Source organism: Aythya fuligula, chromosome 15 (genome assembly GCF_009819795.1).
Source record: "Aythya fuligula isolate bAytFul2 chromosome 15, bAytFul2.pri, whole genome shotgun sequence".
Classification (NCBI taxonomy): Eukaryota; Metazoa; Chordata; class Aves; order Anseriformes; family Anatidae; genus Aythya; species Aythya fuligula.
The window spans coordinates 17,647,830-17,666,863 of record NC_045573.1 but is presented as its reverse complement, the minus strand read 5'-3'; the positions used below and the strand labels follow the sequence as shown (position 1 = coordinate 17,666,863).

The 19,034-nt window shown below is 35.9% G+C and overlaps 1 protein-coding gene across 10 annotated transcripts in view; it reads left to right on the top strand.

Annotated features, from left to right (window-relative positions):
• MRTFB (myocardin related transcription factor B) overlaps nt 1-19,034 on the top strand; it is an 86,550-nt gene that overhangs the window by 63,376 nt on the left and 4,140 nt on the right. For 8 of the 10 annotated variants that reach the window (XM_032197318.1, XM_032197317.1, XM_032197316.1 and 5 more), the window contains 8 exons: nt 5,622-5,762; nt 7,323-7,570; nt 9,195-9,348; nt 11,531-12,556; nt 13,996-14,151; nt 16,999-17,157; nt 17,450-17,587; nt 18,678-18,738. In XM_032197318.1, the coding sequence (XP_032053209.1) occupies nt 5,622-5,762; nt 7,323-7,570; nt 9,195-9,348; nt 11,531-12,556; nt 13,996-14,151; nt 16,999-17,157; nt 17,450-17,587; nt 18,678-18,738 (2,083 nt within the window). Of the gene's footprint in view, nt 1-5,621; nt 5,763-7,322; nt 7,571-9,194; nt 9,349-11,275; nt 11,486-11,530; nt 12,557-13,995; nt 14,152-16,998; nt 17,158-17,449; nt 17,588-18,677; nt 18,739-19,034 lie in introns of those variants that run through there. The other 2 variants (XM_032197322.1, XM_032197323.1) reach the window with 2 other exon arrangements.

Sequence of the window (19,034 nt, the reverse complement as noted above, 5' to 3'; positions counted from 1 at the left end):
CTTCCTGTTATGCATAAAAAAAAGAGCAGCTATAATATCACAGAATTATTATTTATATTTTAAATTTATGTCTTTTAGTATATTTACACTTTGGTAATTTCCTTGATGGAAAAACTTAGGTGATGAAAACCTAAGTGATTTCTAAATGAAGTGAAGTGATGAAGTGATTTATAATCACTTGGTGATTTATAAATCAGATCAGTTTAATAATATTGCATTCAGCTTTGTGTACTTGATACCAATATGCCCCACAGTATATATACAAGTACAGAAATTTTAGTAATGTTGTAAATTTTGTTTAATTAGCAAAAATGTTTTCCTTTAAATACAGTAGTATTTTTTTAATAGAAAGGGTGAATAGGATGGAAATTCAAAAGCTTTAGCACTTAAGTTTGCTTCATTTTATGCACATCTATACCCAGTAAAAACAAGTTGGTTTAGCTTGTGTAGCACAAGTATTAAATTTTATTTTTGAAAAATTTAAGAATGTATCATAATTTGACCAATAGGTGAGTGGTACATCTTCTTAGGTTACTGCTGGTCAACTGTAATCTGTACTGGATTCTTTTCAGGGGGACTTCCTAAGAGGGTTCCTTCATCCCTTTCTTAATTTCACAAAGGAGAAAAGAAGCATAATTTTGCACTTCGTGTTATTTTCATGCTTGTCCTTTTAATAAGCATGCTTTTGGAAAATGTGTTTATGTATTTAAACTGCCAGAGGATTTGTAGCAAAGTCACGGCTCTGTATAGGGAACTATGCTGCAATTTTTAAAATAAGACAAAAAACAAAAGATAAGTTAGAACTAAATATTGAGTTCTTACTGTACAAAGTAACGTTAAATTAAACAGTATCTATGAGATGGATACTGTCTGTTCTCCAAGGACGTTATCATGCAGTTGTTTTAATGGCCATGGACAACTCAGTACTCTCTCCTTGGTTTTCTTACTACTGCAGTAATTCAAAAAGTATTGCAAAATTCATATTCAAAAACAATGCTGGACACAAAGTATGGCACATCTGTTCTATTTCTTTGTTCCCTAACATACAAGTTAAGACATGAATTGAGTTTCATGTCAAGAGAATGTAATTTGTGTTGAATAGACTGAAAACAAACCATATGAAATTAGATTCCTAAATAAAGAGTTGGGTTCCTAATGGAGAGTTAAATAAAAATACTCAAAGCAATAGATGCCAAAAGCTTTTCAAGTAGGAAGCACAAGATAGATATGCGATTACAGCAACGAAGTAACGGAGCACTTGAAACTGATTGGAAAAGCACTTCAGATAGAATTACAATCCTCTGCCTATGGATTTGATAACACATTAGAGCCATTTCTGTGTACAGATCTAAAACGCAAAGCTGTTCCTCTGCAGAATAAAGCAGATGCTTACTTTATTGTTCCTTTTCAAATAAAGAATAAGAGCACAGCGTGTCTCTACAGGAGATGTGTCTGTGAAATGGATCCTTCATTCTTTTAATTTCCTCTAACAAATTTTACATTTTATCGCAACAGAAAGTACAAGGAATGTTTTGGAAATAGTGGAGCACAGACAGTGTTCTTTTCAAAGCTTCCTCCTCCACACATTTCCAAGCCTCAGAGAATGTAACATAACTTTGAGAAACCTTCAGCTCTCATTCACTGATGACCTGAAACCTTGATTTCACCTGATGTATTTGCATCTGATAAGGAGTAGGTGCTTAATCGCACCACTCTAAACAGATTAGATTCTTGTGTTTCACAATTCTGAGACTTTAAACAGTTATCTTCAAAACAGTTTTAAAACAGCTGAAAATTTTGCTTAATGATAAAGAATGTAGTAAACTATTTTTGTAATAGATTCACTGCTAAAGGACAGCAATATATTGACCTGCAAACTGCAGTTAGAAGAAGCATGTCTAGAAATAATATAATCTGTAATTGGAAATAGAAGATCTGTTCATAAGAAGTAATCTTTACTTTACTTGTGATGTTAATTAAACTAAGATTTAAATTATGATGTAATTAAACTAAGATTTAGAATAAGTAAATGATACGGGTAGTTCATTGTTTCATCTGGCAACTTGCAGTAAAATGGGGAAGACTGTAAAAGCTTTGTGTTTCATGTAGTCCAATAATTCTTTGTAGTTTAAGAGAACAATGTAGGGAAAAAGTAATTTACTCTATGACAATGAGATTGTTTAACACCATGAGTTTCAAGCAATAGAATTTAAGAGATTGTTTTTAGAAAGACATCAACTTTTTCATTTTAAAGGTTTTTATTGTGTTTTTATTGTATTATCATTATGCAGTTGTTCTTGTAGGCTATTCTCCTGTTTAGGGTAATCTCGTATGTGACTTTTTGATTCAAAGACCAACTAGGTGTTTTTTTTAAACATTACTGCTATAATTTCAATAGGCCTTTAAAAATTGATGGCAACAGGAATACTGTGTGTTAGAATACAGCATCCACACACCTTTTTTAAATGGTAAGTCCCGCTAAAGTCCCCTGCCAATTCTTACGCAAGTCCAGCAAATAACAGATACTATGTAGATAAGGGATGCTTTCCAGAGCAAACACTTCGAAAGTTGGTTATAAAAATAGAGGCATTTATATCTTTAGCCTGACACCAGAAACTGACATGGTAGCAAGGACAGGCATGTATACAATGTTTCTGTGACTAGGCGTGGCATACTGAATCTTGCAATTCAGTAAAAGCCATACCAGAAAGTTACTCCTCCTGGATGGCTCGGCTACGTTTTGGCTTTTTCACCAGTGGTAAGAGACAGAGCTGGTTTCTTTGCAAATACACTGTACTGCATATGGCAGCTGTCTGTGCTTCAGTCACATAAGTTTTGTGAAATCACAGACATACACACAGACACTGCTGTTAAGAAAGTGGGAAAAATATTACCAGAAATAAAAGTTCTGTCTTATGGACAAAATGAAATTGCCAGGAGTTTAGCTGATTGAGACTTTAGAAAATATTTAGCTAAAAAAATATGGAAAGAAGAATCAAAAGCAATATGTAGTTTAGATAGGTTAAGACAAGATATGATATAGCTGACTGTTTGCAGCTGGCAGGTTGGAGTTTCTTAACCAAAAGGAACTAATTATGGTCATCTGTCTGGGATAAACGCAGTATAATATTAAACACTAGCAGAAGTGTTTAGAACAGAAAAATGGAAGGGTAGATAGAAGTGTTTAATAATATTAAACAACCGGAGAAGATGGAGATTAGAAGAAATAAGACAGAAAGAGAAACTACTGGGTTGAAAGGAGGTTGATGATAGTCCGCATGAGTTGATTTTGGGACAGGGCTGATTTCATATTACATAGCAAAAGTTAGAAGGCTTGTTCAGCAGAGAGTTGACTGTTATTATGCAGAAGGGAACCGTATTGATTTGTTTTTTAGGGGTAATAGAAATGGAATAATTTTATAAAAAGAAATGTGTAATCACATTTCCTTTCCATGAAAAAGAAATGTGGAAACCTGGGGACTCTGACTTAAAGAAAACTGAGGAGGAAATTAGGGGACAGTGGAGTGATGTGAGCTACAGTGTTCTTCTGTAAAATGCAAGTGCATTGGAAGAGAGGATCCCTGTAGAGTTTTAATCCCACTGTACAGGATCCAGTGAGACTTATAATGTGGAATATTCTGTGTTTCCAGTTATTAATGTCCAAGAGAGACTCGGGAAAACTGTAACAAACAGGACAGGATGAACAGAGAATGGAAAATCTCTTTTATGGAGAAAAGAATAAACTAAGTTTAGCTAGAAAAACAGGTCTGAGATCTGCTTATGTTTAGATTCTATATTCCACCTAATGGATATTCACTACCCAGGGAAATAGGTTTTAAATTAGAAAAATATTTCAGCACAGAATGAAAGAACATAACAAAAGGAAGCTCACTGAACTTTATTATTATGTAAGAAAACATTTGGGAATTTTCTGGCAGGAGGCAGTGGTGCCAGGAGAATAATAATTTAAAAAATCCTAAGCCTATATGGAATTCAGTGAGTTTACAGAAGCAATTATACGCTAATACTTGTAACAGCAAGGGAACAACTCAGTAAAGTCCAGACTACTGGGTTATACCTGCATAATAGCATAATATTGTTGGAAGTCAAATACAAAGAAATGCACCTCCTACCACAGTCAGAACTGTAGTGCTGTGAAAACTACTATAGAAAGTAATCCCTTCAAATTACATGTCTGCTCAGCTGCTATGCAATTGTTCTGAACCAGAGAAGTTCATTTTCTTGTGTTTATGTTGACCTTCATGAAGGATTTTCCTGAGAATAATAGCTTGGGAGAGAAGAGTTCTCTTTGCTTGCACACAATTCTGACTTTACAGATTGAAAACTTTGAAGGGCCTCAACTGTGCAAGTAATAAAGTAGTGTTTTTTCTAAATACTGTGTTTTCTTTTAACTTCAGTAGGCACCTTCACTATAAGTGCAGTGTGTAGTGTACCCAGAGTCAAATTTTAAATGTTGTATTATAAATGCTGCTTCAAGCAGAGTAGTAACAAATGGTGGTAGCTCTGGTCACAATTAGTAACAATGCATTCCATCCTTCATTCTGTTTATCTGTAACTTTTCTCTCTCCTTTTATATTAGTAAAATTACATGATTAACAGAATTTCCTACACAGTTCTGTATAAAACGATAGGATCTTTTTACATCCTTAAATTCTGTAATTCTCTGGTTGTAGAAGCCTTCATATACAAGTGTTTGGTAACACTACTCAGGAAAGAAATTTACATCTTTTCCTGTAATTCTGACAAAGTTAAAGACATGATTTCTTCTTTTATCATTACATTGCTAGGAACAAAGGTACTTCAGTTATAGTTGTCAGTTCTCAAAGAATTTGCAATTACGAAGTTAAGAAGGAGCATCAATTTGTTGATTTAATTCTGGGGCTAGCCACCAGAGACAAATAGGTAGGAGTAGTTTTGGCAAAATGTTCCTGACTTAAATGGATGAGGTTACTTCTGAAGGTCCTTCTAGCTCTTTTTTTTTTATGAATGTGTATGAGAGACAGGGTAGTAATCTTTTTACTGAAATAAAATTTTCTCATGATGTTTCTTTTCTGTTTATATGTTTTTCATGTATGTTACGAGAAGAAAAAGCAAAGCAAACAACAACGTATAGGTTATGAAAAAGCCTTTTTGGAGGGCTTTTTTGATATGTTTTATAAATCCTTTTGGGTTTTCATGCTTTTTACTTTTAAAAAAATAATACTAATTAAGAAAAACATTTGTTGTAAAATATTATGATATACTACATAAATTGGTATTAAAATCAATTACTATTTTGCTTTGGTGAGATGAGAAGTAAATCCTGTATTAGTAAAAGCAGATTTTGGATACCTTTTGATGAAGCAGTTAAACTGCAAATAAGAAGTAAGGGTAAGAAAACAGTTTCTTACTTGCTATATTTGAAGTATGGCCAAAATGTGCAATCTATAGCACACTTCTGTACATATACATGAAAGAATCCTATTTTTGCCATTCCTTCTAAATTTATTTTTCAAATTTGACATGATAGTAAATTGTCTTAACCTTTTCACATTTTTTGATTATTCAGATGGTGGATGTTTTTAATGTTTCTCTTTTTCCTTATATTTTTTTAATACTAGTATCCACCTTTAACCTCTCCAGTTCCTGAATTCCTCAAAACTCCCTCTACAATTGAACAACAGGTTACACGGTCTACTGCTACAGCCACTGTGACACAAAATACTGTATCTGCAACAAAGCCTGGGCCAACGTTAGTAAAGGTACATATCTAAAATAATGGCATCTGAAGTTTTTTCTTTATCTGTTTTGTTTTCCAATGCTATATTTATTGAAAAAAAGTGAATAATGTTATAGTGCCTATAACCACCAACAACTGCTGTCAGTGTTCAGGAGAGCATACTGTGCTGTTGACTGAAAGATTTGGTATGCTAAGATCACCTATTAACCACGTGTAAGGACTGGCTCATTATTTCAGGAGGTCCTTACAGTACAGTTGACCAAAATTTTAAAGCAGAATTATGTGCTACATAACTACTGAAGTTTTTGAAAACGCATAGAGAAATACAAAGAATAGATTTTTGCAATGTTTATTTTCTATTGGAGAAATTCATATTCTAATCTAGTTTTATACAGGGAATAATTTAACAGGAACAGTGGCAACTACATTGATAATCTATGTGTAACCAAACTAGGGAACAGCATTGTTCCTTTTCCACAACTATTTTCATAGTTCATTTACTGTATGAGCATAAAGCCCAATTAAGTTATTGTATCCTTGTATCAGAAGATCAGAAAAGCACAGTTAATTCTTTCTTTTGAACTGACTTAGCCAGCAGCATGGAAAACTTTTTCAAATACAATTAGAAAATGGTTTGTGTTGAAAAATGTTTATATTTCAATTCAGCAACTTTTGCCAAAGGGTCTTCAGCTCTGAAGTGATTATATATATGTATATGTAGACTTCTACCTAACTATATGGAACTAATTTTCAGTTAAATTTATGATGATTTGTAATATGCAATTTGTAGTATAAATTTGGAGTTACCTAGTGGAATCTTTGGATTTATCTAAGCCTGTACCAGCTTACCTAATTGCAGGACCTTAATGACAAATTTAGGTATTCCCAAAACAGGCTACCTGTGTAGATAAGTGTGCATGGATCAAACGCAGGATTTCTGCTTTGTTACCTTCTGTATGACTAGGTAACTGCATTTAACTTTTCACATCAATATAATTTCAAGAGCTTTAAAGGAGAAAGGTTTAACCATATGTGCAGGTACTGCTGATAAAGGGTGCTGAAAGTTCCATTAAAGTAACACTGTAATATTTAGGACTGTCTGTTCTGTGCTTTTAATCTAGGCCTGTAGGTACTGACGTGCAATCCTGTTTACAGATGGAGTTTAAGGTAGTAGCGTTACATGTATGAAGTGCTAAGTGGCTTTGGACTTAGCTCTTTAAGAAGAATGTCTGTTTATAATGACAGGTCATAATTAGCAGAATCCCTTAGCCTCATTTGTGCCATCTATTAACAGAATGTTCACGTATTATGATAACTATATTTAGAACACATATATATCCAATTATTGTAATATTTCATATTAGAAACAACGGTAATTTCTGATGGCCCCCTTCTTGTGTGCACACAGTATAAAACAGCTTGAGTACATTAACTTTTCAAGGATGGTGAGAAATACTTTTGAGTAGGGTTGCACATGTATTTGGCAACTCTCTTTGCAACAAACACATTGCTGTATACTTTGTATTTTGAATAACTGCTTGCTGCTGTGATAGTTGTTTCAATCTTTTCCATCCATAAATAGCAAAGCCACCCAAAGAACCCAAACGATAAGCATCGGAGCAAGAAATGTAAGGAACCTAAGCCAAGGGTGAAAAAATTGAAGTATCATCAATATATTCCACCTGATCAGAAAGGTGAGAAGAACGAGCCACAGATGGACTCCAACTATGCTCGTTTGCTACAACAGCAGCAACTGTTTTTGCAGCTGCAGATCCTGAGCCAACAACAACAACACTACAACTACCAGGCAATTCTACCTGCACCACTGAAGTATGTGAAGCTCTGTTTGTATTTTCTAAGTGTCCTTTAACTAAGATATATACATAGCAGTTGCAGACTTTTTGTCTTAAAAGTAAATGTGTTTTGCAAATGTTAATAGACAGTTGGAATCCAAGAAAACTTACATGGCATCAGTGTGGTTATTATTTAACCTCATTTAACAAAGAGATGAGGTAGTTCTCTTCTTAAAATACTCTCGAAGTCTGATAAGCCTATAACTGGTCCTAGTTATTTTTAGTTTGAGTGGAAACCAAATCTCCTATCTGTCAGATGCATGTTTTCCAACCAGAGGCTTATATGAAAGAAGCTCAAAGGCATTTATGTGAAAGCCAGAAAACTTTGTCACCATTTTCATTCAAATTTGATAGAGTTTGCAGAGCAGAAGAGAAACATATAGACAGTGGCTTTTACAAATACACGTACTATTTTGGTGTTTTTATTGTCTTTTTATATCAGTTGCATAGGCCATTTTTGCTGTTTTCAAGTAAAAAGAGTCTTTAAATTAGGTGAAATTGCCTATTCTCTATAGCCTCATCGCTAATGCTTATATGAACTCTGTCAGTGTTAATCTTCAGCACTTTCAACACTGAGAAGTGTACTCTCTGATTTATAGCTAGAAGCAGTCAGAAAAATAATTCTTAGCAGAAAGAGAAGCTGACTGTCTGCAGAATTTCATTCTTGCCATCTAAGACCAGCATTTTTTTTTCCTAGAAGTGCTTCTAGTGTAACATGCTACAGTTAGTCACAAACTTAAATTCAAGTGGCTCTCAACTTTTTTAAAGTGAGTTCTTGCCGAGTTATTTTTCCTCAGCAAGTGAGACTAGAAAAGTAAAAGACACCATCTGTGGTTATATTTATAATTACAATGTATCCTAACATTTGGACTTGAGATGTTTCTGCCTGCTTACCCACGCTTCTTATGTTCCATTTACTGACATTTCAGAAATGTTTCCTCGTACATCACTTGAAAGAAATAAAGAGCTGATTTATGGTATCCAATGTAAATGGTGGCATTTTTAATTTTTTTACAATTATTTTTGAGATCCTTGTACGAGATTCTTTTTATGTGAGTACAGCTGACTCAAAACACATAATCTTCAGAAGAAACTGCCTTCACATTGATCCTTATTCTGTCTCCATGGACACTGGATCTGTATGTAGGGTTGATACATACAGTTCAACCTTTTTTTTTTTTTTTTAAACTGACATCAAGCAAAAAAAGTAACTGGTTGCCCTAGTTGATGATGAATTTGTATAAACTGATCTTGCAGTCCATGGTATCCTTCAGGGATACTGTGACGAAGTAAAAACTATGAAGCTTAAATTTGTATGTTTAACTACAAATAAAATATCAACATAATACATGTATTCTCTATATGTTTTCTTTTCTCTGTGCTGTTCTATTAAAAATATTTTATGTTAGTCATGTTCAATGTGTATTTATGAATAATATTTAATATGTAATAAATATGTATGAAATATGTATTAAGTTGATAGATGCTAGATTCAGAACCACAGCTTCTTGATTGAAAACAATATATAAATATATATATATATATATGTAATATATATTTACCACTAACATTATTGTCCCCATTTTTCTTATCACTTGAAGGCCACTGAATGACAAACAGAATAACAATGGGAATACACCACTGAATACTTTGAACAACAATACACAAACATCAGCTGCCAACTCACCAAGACAAAACAGTAATATTCCTAGCAGGAAACCAGGACCTCTACCTTCAAGTTTGGATGACTTAAAGGTAAAAAAAAAAAAAAAAAAAAAAAAATAATAATAATAATAATTTAAATTTGTCTATTCTTAAACATCAGTAGAGGTCATTTCATGGAAATTTTTACTGTCAAGAATAAGCCTGGATGTTATTTAACAAGGAAAAGTGTATTTTTAACTGTTAAGAATAGAGCTGTCAAGTTTTCATACACGCTTCTTCTGGACTTAAAATATTTGTTTTGATTTAGCCTCCTCACAAGTGCATGCTCTGACAATGACATCTCTTTTCCAAAGAATTAGAAGAGGACAAAGAATTTCAGACATTGTATAAGTATGTAATTTGATGGTAGCTTTGTTAAACTGTGTGTTTTAAACTGTTCATGTCAAATTTCCCTCTGGTGGATTTTAACACTGGGACAATAATTTTAGTATATCAGTGAAGAATTTTAGTTAAGCAATAAAATTGAAAAGATGTCCTAATACATATTCAGAGGGATTACTGATATAAAGTCTACATGGAAATAACACTACTAAGAGAGAAGAGAAAATAGAGATTTTCTCATCAGAGTTCAGCACATCATCTGAAAATGAATACTAAATTTCAGAAGAGTTATAAATAACTGTAGACTCTTTTTAAATTCTAGTATGAATGTACAGCATACAATTCGTCCTTCTGAAGAACTTTTAACAGGGATTAATACTGTGAGGGACCTACTGAAAATGAATCTGAAGAAAATTGGTGGTGGGAGGGGGGGGCGTTAGATTCAGGTATTTTCAATAGCAAGTACTTATATGAGCCAGACTTGAGGAGCAGGGACATCTAGTGGGCAGTTAATTTCTCTCTTCCTTTAACAAGGAATTGGGTTCTTGAGATGTGGGTATTTTTTAAAAACTTGAAGGAATAAAAGATGAGGTTTCTGAAGAAGAGATTCTCAGGACAGTAATGCATTTTTATAAGATAAAGTTAATAATTCCATATTAAATAAGTCTACAAGATGCAATTCAAGCTATGGCATTTGAAACAAGCTTTGGAATCTTTAAGTTATTAACTATTAAGATATTAAGCCATATCAGTTAATGCCTGAATTTTTTATTTGCAGAGATTAAAGTTCTTCTCTCACCATTTCTGCATAATTTATTGGTATTCCTGCTGATGTGATAACAGTAACCTAAGCAATACCTGCTGCTGGTAGTGTTTTTAACACTGAGTCATCTAAATCAGTTCTGATAATTTAGAATTTAGAAATACACTGCAGAAAAATTGAAAAGTTGGAATGCTATCTCAAACAAGTCTGTAGGGGATACTAGATGGGGGCAGCCCAGAGGGGAGTCGATCATCATTGTTAGGTGGACAGGTACTTAATATAAAATTGATGTGGTTCTTAGAAACTTGTTATGCACAGATATTTCCATGACTTTTCGTTTCCTAATCATGAAGATCTATACTTCAAAATTATAGACCAGCAAAGCACTGAAAGATTACTGAGATCATTCTACCTTAATTTCTTTTAGAGAGAGGTGTTTATAACATATTTTGAAGCACAGGATTAATTTACAGTCAACACATTGGCACTCTGTGTTGTCTCTAAGGATTGAGGATATTCTTCTGTCAGAAATTAGATTAATTTTGACTGCTTCTGCTTTTTATATCTGTGAAAGAAACCACATAGCTATATATTTATAGCTATAAATACATATATATATTTAGCACATAGCTGTAACTGTTCAATTGCTAATTAGAAAGAAAGCCTTTTGTGTTTGATGTGTCTACTGAGCCATGCAAATGACTTAGTAAGTTTCAGGTAAAACACATCTACCTGTCTTGGTAGGGTGATAGAAGGGTTCAGAATGCTAGTATTCAGAGCTTTTATTTGTACTGCTGCCACCTTCTGCAGCTTTTCTTCAGAAGTTTTTAGCCCACAATTGAAGTTGTGCTTTCATTTTCAAATTTGCAATAGGTATGAAAATTCAGCGTAACTCTGCAACTGTTCATTGTACAGCAACTGAACACTACTAAGGTTTTGGCCAGGTAACCACAGAAAGTAAGTTACTGGTTGTGGAAATGTGGTCATGATCATGCACACTGTCAGAACCCAGTGGTGGAATAACTAGTGAATATGCTGAAAAATATATTTTCTTACTAAAATATAATAAGGTAAAATATATATAAATACATTTTATTTATTTTACTATCAAACTTTATTTTATCTTAGGTAGCAGAGCTTAAAATGGAGTTAAAATTGAGGGGATTACCAGTTTCTGGAACAAAAACAGATCTTATTGAGCGTCTGAAACCATATCAAGATCTTAATAACAATGGAGTCACTACTACTAGCTCTGTTACAGTAACTACTTCTACTGGGGCCACAGGTAACACTGGGGAAGTGGCTATAGCATTTCCTGTTGCAACACTAAATAAAACAGTGGCTAATACAGTATCCAGCTTTCCTTCAGAAAAAACAACTACTGGACCTGGCTGCAAAGTAGTAAATACTGAAAACATTAGCTCTCCTTTGCCTATATCTCCTTCTCCTTCAGAACAATCTAGTCTAAGCACGGATGATACAAGTATGGCAGATACTTTCACAGAAGTGATGACCATGATGTCTCCATCTCAGTTCTTAAGTACTTCACCACTAAGAGCAAATACAGGTGATGATAATCAGAATCGCAGCAGTGGAAGCATCTCAAGCATGGAGTTTGATGTAGCAGAAAAGGACCGCAAGCTTCAAGAGAAAGAAAAACAGATTGAAGAGCTCAAAAGGAAACTGGAACAAGAGCAAAAACTTGTGGAGGTACTGAAAATGCAACTTGAGGTTGAAAAGAGGGGACAACAGCAACACTCTCAGACTTCTGGTAACTCAGCTGCTTTGGAACAGAAGCAATTCAGTGCTGCTGTCAAGGATGAAAATGCTCTTACTGACTGCTTGAGCACAAGCCAATCTGTACCTGCAGCTAGTCATTCTTTAGGACAATCAGTATACACTAGTGGCCAGAATCCAGTTGCCAAAAAGGCAGTTGTTATCAAGCAGGAGATACCTGTCGCTAAAGCTGAACCTCAGAACGCCATTTCTCAATTTTATTTTAATCCCCAGAGGCAGCCACAAACTGCAGTTGTTGCCCAACCTCAAGCTTTACTGACTACCCAAGGAACTGCACAGCTGCTCCTTCCACTTTCTATCCAGGGACCGAATTCTACCACTTCAGTGCAGCTACCAGTTGGAAATATAAAGTTACAGGTATGAGGGTTTTCATTTCTCATCCTGCAAACTACATGTCAATATTTGCTTAATTTAATATAGATAGATAAATGTGCTGTTTGTAAGATGCACTGGTAAAAATCAGTCTTGTTTTTGCTTTAGAGAAAAGCTTAGTAACATTTATTAGCCAACCTGTTTATAACTTCTTCTAGTACTTGCTTTCTTTGTAATCGTGCAAAGAGTTTTGGCTTCCCAGACTCTTTTTCTTGAATAGTATTTGTCTTACTGTATACTGCTACTGCCTCTGTGCGTGTGGTTTTAGATTTATACTTCCAAATTCCACCACTTTACCTCCAAAAGAAACAGCTTAAAAGTCAGCATTTTATTTTGAAATATACCTGTTTTCAAAATGTGTTCAAACTTCCTTGTGTGGTGAGGGCTCATTACATTTAAAAATGGGAATGCTAGATTATAGCACTCTAGTGGAGTTATAAAAAGAAACCATGGTTACACAAATATTATTACCAAGCTGATTATAAGGTAGTATCACTGTGAATAAATACAACATAAACCCAAATAGAATATAAATGCAGAGCTATGAGATATCTGACCGGGTTGAAACGGTTTAACATCATGACCTGTGGTAGAACGAAGGATATACCTCCTTGTGGCACTATTATTGCCTGCTAGCTGGCTGAAATCCCCTGCAATCCTCAGTTACTGTGCCAGCAGAGCACTTCTTCAGTGCCAGTGTGTGCTTGCTGTTTTGGCATGTTGTGAGTCAGGGCTTTGTGTTAGCATGTGTGCTGTCACATTTAGCAACACATGTGAGGGCTGTAAAGTTCTGATGGGGCTGGACCCTGCCATCTACAGTGTAAGAGCTACTCCTGGTAACTGTCCACCCAGACAGATCTTTGTCTAAATTGTTCTAAAATCCTGCTAGAATTCTCCAACAAACTTAAGCAGCTTGTTCTGGTATTTCACTTCACTGCTATTGCAGAAATTTTTCCTAGCTTCCAATTCAAATGCTCTTTCTTAAAGTCAGACATGTCTTGCCTTTAAAAACAGCAGTGGTCACTAAAAGTACAATCATCTTCTTAAAACAACTTTTATATGTGATGGAAGTCTTGTCATGTTGCATCATCAGTTTTGTCTTTCAGGTTGCTGAAACACAGTTAATTCTTTCTTACTGGGTGTGCTCTCTGCATCTCCAGCTATTTTCATTGCTCTCGGCTGGACCCTCTCCAGTTTGTCTTCATCTTTTTTAAACTCTGGTACCAAAATAAACACTACACTCTAGCTGGGAGCTTGCCAGTACCAGAAAGAATAAAAACATTTTGTCTCCTGTACACAGTTCTCATTGATACCTCTTAGAACAAATACTATAGATATTCTGCATAACCTATAGAATAGTTTTTTACATAATGTAATTTACTGTGAGATACATATAATGCAAATATTTTATCTTCACCCTTTAGGCTCAATCACAAGCTGGAGTACAGACCCCATCACAAATACCTGTTCCTATTCCTTCCTCTGGCCTGGGCCAGACAGCACCTCAGATGCATGCTCCACAATCAAAACCAAATACCATCACGCAGCATGCACTTGGTCAGACCCAACAAATCAGAAAGGTTTGTGGATAGCGATAAGCATTAAGCAATGTACTGTTGTGTATTCTAATTCTAGGCAGTGCTTTTACAGTCTTTTTTGTCGTGTCACATACAAATGATCAAGTCACTTAACATCTCTGTACCATGTAACTCATTCTCTTTCCAAAATTTCAGTCCTTGTAGGACTGCTTTTCCAATTTCAAATAAATATACAAAACTAAAGACTTTTTTCTTTTTTTTTTTTTTTGGTCTTAATGGTACTCTTATGGCACATGCTCACTTCGTTCTTACTTACGCTTGGCACAAGCAATATACCAGCTATTCCATTCAGTTTCTCCTATTTGCCACCAGCTCGAAATGGAAGATTCTGGTGGGCAGCTCTTCAGAAAAAGCTTTTATCTGTAACTACAGACCTTCGTTCATTTTCAGGAGTTCCTTCCAGTACTCCTACCTTTCTTTGTTGATTTTATCCTTACTGATGAAGAAAGCTATGGGACTCCGATGCTAGGGACAGCAAGTCCAGTGAGTCAAACCCCACTATATACCTAAGACAGTTCTCTTAGAGAAATGCAGGGAACGATGCGGAGAGAGATCCTTCTCTTCCTCTATATCCAAAACTATCAGCCCTAAAAGTTCCCATTCCGAAATGGGTGTTTTATCAGCACTAGATGCACAGTTCTGAGTGCCAACCCAGTCATATTCATATGGTAACTGATACCAGCACCAGCCACCACAAAGAAATAGTTTCTCTTCCTTTGAGCCACATCCAGAGACCAAGAGATTGGTTTGGCTTCCTTATTAGTGCTGTGGTCTCTATGGCTTCTATGACTTAGGAGAACAAGGTTTCCAGTCTGCCCCAAAGAAAGATAATTTAGAAACTATTAAAATTTCAAAATGAAGAGGATAATTTTGATGGTAGTTATATAACTGCCACTCTCTAGACAGCTTGCTAGTAAAGGAGAACACAGCTAAATGAGCATCATCATTCTCCAGGCTGCTGGGTAATGCTGTTTAATGGGCAATGAGGTTACCCTACTGAAGTCAAAACGGACTGACACATATCCACAAAAGCAGATTTCCTCCAGCCTGTCTGGGATTTGGTAAGGGGCTAACCTTATTTTGGTAATTCAACAGCTCCCCTATAGAAGTTTTCCAGTCATCCTCAGGCATATACTTGTGCCAGAGACTGGCAGTTTGCTTCCCTTGCTGTGAAGGACTTGTGGAAGTGATTGCAGGAGATTCCAGGATTTGTACCCTCTGGTTTTTCCCTGTTCAGCGCAGTTGTCATGGAGAACACCATGCTGGATCACTCTAGCAGGCTTCAGCCTGCAATCTGGTGGTGCTGGAGCTGAGCAGCTGACCTGTCCTGCTGATCTGCTCACATCTACTGCAATTCTTTTACACAGGAAACCAGTGTAATTGCGTGATTTTTTACATCAGAATGGAAAACGCCAGTGTAGTACAATAGATAAGGACAGCTGTAATATGCATTCAGCATTAGTTCTACCTGGTTGCTGTTTGCATTCCTGAGCCTTAGGTGTTACAGCAAGCAGACTGGGCCATTCCAGCTAATGAACTGTGAGTAATGCTGTTTGTTAAATTAACATTTTTTAGTGAAGTTAGTCTTCCTAATAACAATCACCTCCATAAAGAGTTGTTTTCTAGAATTAGTTTCCTTCAAATTCCTCCAGACTTTCTCAGGCTTTCTCAGCTTTTTATGCAAGCCAGCTGATTACTCCACTTGGTTGCTGCTACATACTTGTGGTGTCTCTCTGCATTCTAGCTACCAAGTGGCCCTAGTTCTTGAGTTAATTCAGGAATAAGGATACCTCTCCACAGAAAGGGCAACAGTTTTCACACAGGTGATCCACATGGCCAACAAACTGCATTAATCCCTCTCAGAGCAGACCTCATTTGGTATTTAGGCTGCGCTCCATAGAGCTTTTCCTAGCCTTCTCTCCATCCGTGATCTCAGATTTGTTGCACCTTTGTCACAAAGGTATTTGGGAGTAAAACTGAATTAAAACAGTCTTATGCATCTTATGCACTCAGATTGCCTCATACAAAAGTACTGAAGGCATGTTGTGTGAGGAGAGGCTGAGGGCACGTGGGTTGCCCGGTCAGGAGGAGAGGAGGCTGAGCGGTGGCTTTCATGGCTCCTCAGCTCCCTGAGGAGGGAAAGCACAGAGGGAGAATGCTGGTCTCTGCTCCTAGGAACCAGCAATGAGATGCAGGGCATGGCTCAGAGCTATGCCTGGGGAGGGTCAGACTGGGCACCAGGAAATACTTCTTGCCTGGGAGGGTGGGCTTCCTAGGAGGTGGTTGGTGCCCCATGGCCATCAGTTGGTCACAAGCCCTGTGGATAATGCCCTCAGGAACGTGCTTCAAACCTTTGGGTCAGCCCTGAAGTGCTCAGGCAGTTGGACTTAGTGATCTTTGTAGGTCCCTTCCGACTGAAGTACTCTACTCTCATTTGTATCGGGCTAGAAGGTGATTCATTGTATTGACTACCCACTAGGTGGGGAAGTTATGCAGACTGTATTAAACTGTTCCATACTCTTTTGAATGTATATCAGAAAAATTAATAACACTACATCATGCTTCCTGAAGGATCACAGGAGAATATTTTACTTACGAGGGATGACTAAAGCATGACATGGCACAAAGTTTCTTTAAAAGAATAATAGCTCTAGATTTACACATTAATACACTGGAGGGAAGAACAGGTACAGATAACGTCCCCTTAACAGGGAATTTAAGCAAGCAAGTATTTAAAAAAAAAAAAAAAAAAAAGTCTTCATTAAATGCCATTTACCCAATATTATTAATTATTAAAAATACTAAGACTGCTATATTAATCCTTTACAGGTTTTTCCACCTACCACATCCAATACAGTGTTTTCCTATCAGACTGCACCAGTTACAACACCTTCACAGTCTTTTATTAATAAAACATCAAATTCTAACATTCACACTGGCAGCAATCAGGCGCCGTCTATGCAGAATGGACCTGCTACTCCTAGTAAGGTAAGATCAGTCCAACTGCACTCCATGAAGTTCACTTTTATATTAATCATCTTAAATAATGCATGACTATATATTGCAGTTCTCTCAAGGAAGAATAACGTTTTGTGTATTTTAATGATACGTATATTTATATATCATGTGTGGGAAAGTAACAACTTATTTTATACCTCATATTATACTATTGTTTGTAAATATTTAGATTGGTATGGCAGAATACTATCATTCGTATAACATGATACATTTCAATTTCATTAAAATGTATGTTCAGACTTTTTTTTATTATTTCATGCAGCCTGGCTCTCCTTCTCAAGCTCAGCCTTATATCGTTCAGCAATCCCTCTTCAACAACACAGTGTCCAAGAAAAAAGATCCCCCCCGTTACGAAGAGGCTATAAAACAGACCCGCAATATTCAGACATCTCACCGTGAGGTAGTTATTTTTGCTTGTTTATTTTGTTAAAAATATTTTGTTTCTTCAGAATTATCAGTCATTGTTTATTACAGTTTTTCTTTGGCATCAAAATTTTCTAATGTACTCTTAATATTCTCATAACTGTATTTAACTGCAGGTTTCATGGTTTTTTGATGAAATTAACAGACATGTAAATAAGTCTTAGATTATCCAGCTGACAATAAATATAATCGGGATAACACTGCTATTGCTACTTAACAATAACTGTCATTCAGTGGACTTGTTTCAAGGATGTATGATACCCAGATTTCAGACTTAGAAAGTACATTGAAAAGTACTTTCCCAAACTGAGGAAACTTGAGGAAAATGTGTGCATGAGTGTGTTTATACGCACATACAGAAACATATATACACACTTGAACACACATGCTTGCTTGAAAGGAGGCTTTATTTAGTGAGCTTGGTGAATAATCCTACAGGGTGCTTTGTCAGTTTACTGTGATATCCTTCAGATTGGAAGAAAGTTGCAAACAAAGCTAATGAGCATCCCTAACTTCATGCATTTCAGAATTATCCCAAAAGAGATAATTTCATATTGACTTCATATTGTGTGCTATTTTTTTGGTGGCAGGCACTCAGACAGAAGCATGAATATCTAATGCCATTTCATATGTTACTGGCATGTAAAAACAAACAAACAAACTATATTGCATATGATGGTTATTTACAAGTTGTCTCTTAGAGAAAGCATTTCAGGGTGCACCCCCATAGTCTAGTTGCTATTCTGAATATTTCCCTTCTGCAAAACAGGGCTAGCAATTCCCCTTCTTATCCCTAGTTTTCTGCATCTCTCTTTTAGGTTGCCTTCATGAAAACTTTGTGTTGCTTTTCATATTTTTTTTCCTATTCCTTTGTACTGAAACCAACCAGAGGAATTCTACAAGTGTCTCTCCAAACTCTTTCTCTATTATCTAGATTGACAATTTCATAAGAAGAATTTTGGTCTTGATCATAGGTTAGTATTTAGGTACTACTTAGAGAGGCAAGGATCAATATGCTTAGAAAAACACTACATGAAAAAGAATAACCCTTTTCTCCTGCACCACAGATTTCCAGTGCACACAGTCAGCAGATGGATGATCTTTTTGATATTCTCATCAAGAGTGGAGGTAAGCCAATGTTGTGGTTTAACCTGGCTGGCAGCTAAACACCACACAGCTCACTTTCCCCCCTCCCTCTCTGGGATGGGGGAGAGAAACGGGAAAGTGAAGCCTGTGAGTTGAGATAAAGACAGTTTATTAAGACAGGAAAAAAAATAATAATAATAACAATAATGATGATAATAGTACTAAGAATAATGATGTGTACGAAACAAGTGATGCACAGTGCAATTGCTAACCACCCGCTAACCGATGTCCAGCCTAATCCTGAGCAGTCCGCCGCCCCCCACCCCAGCTAGCCACCC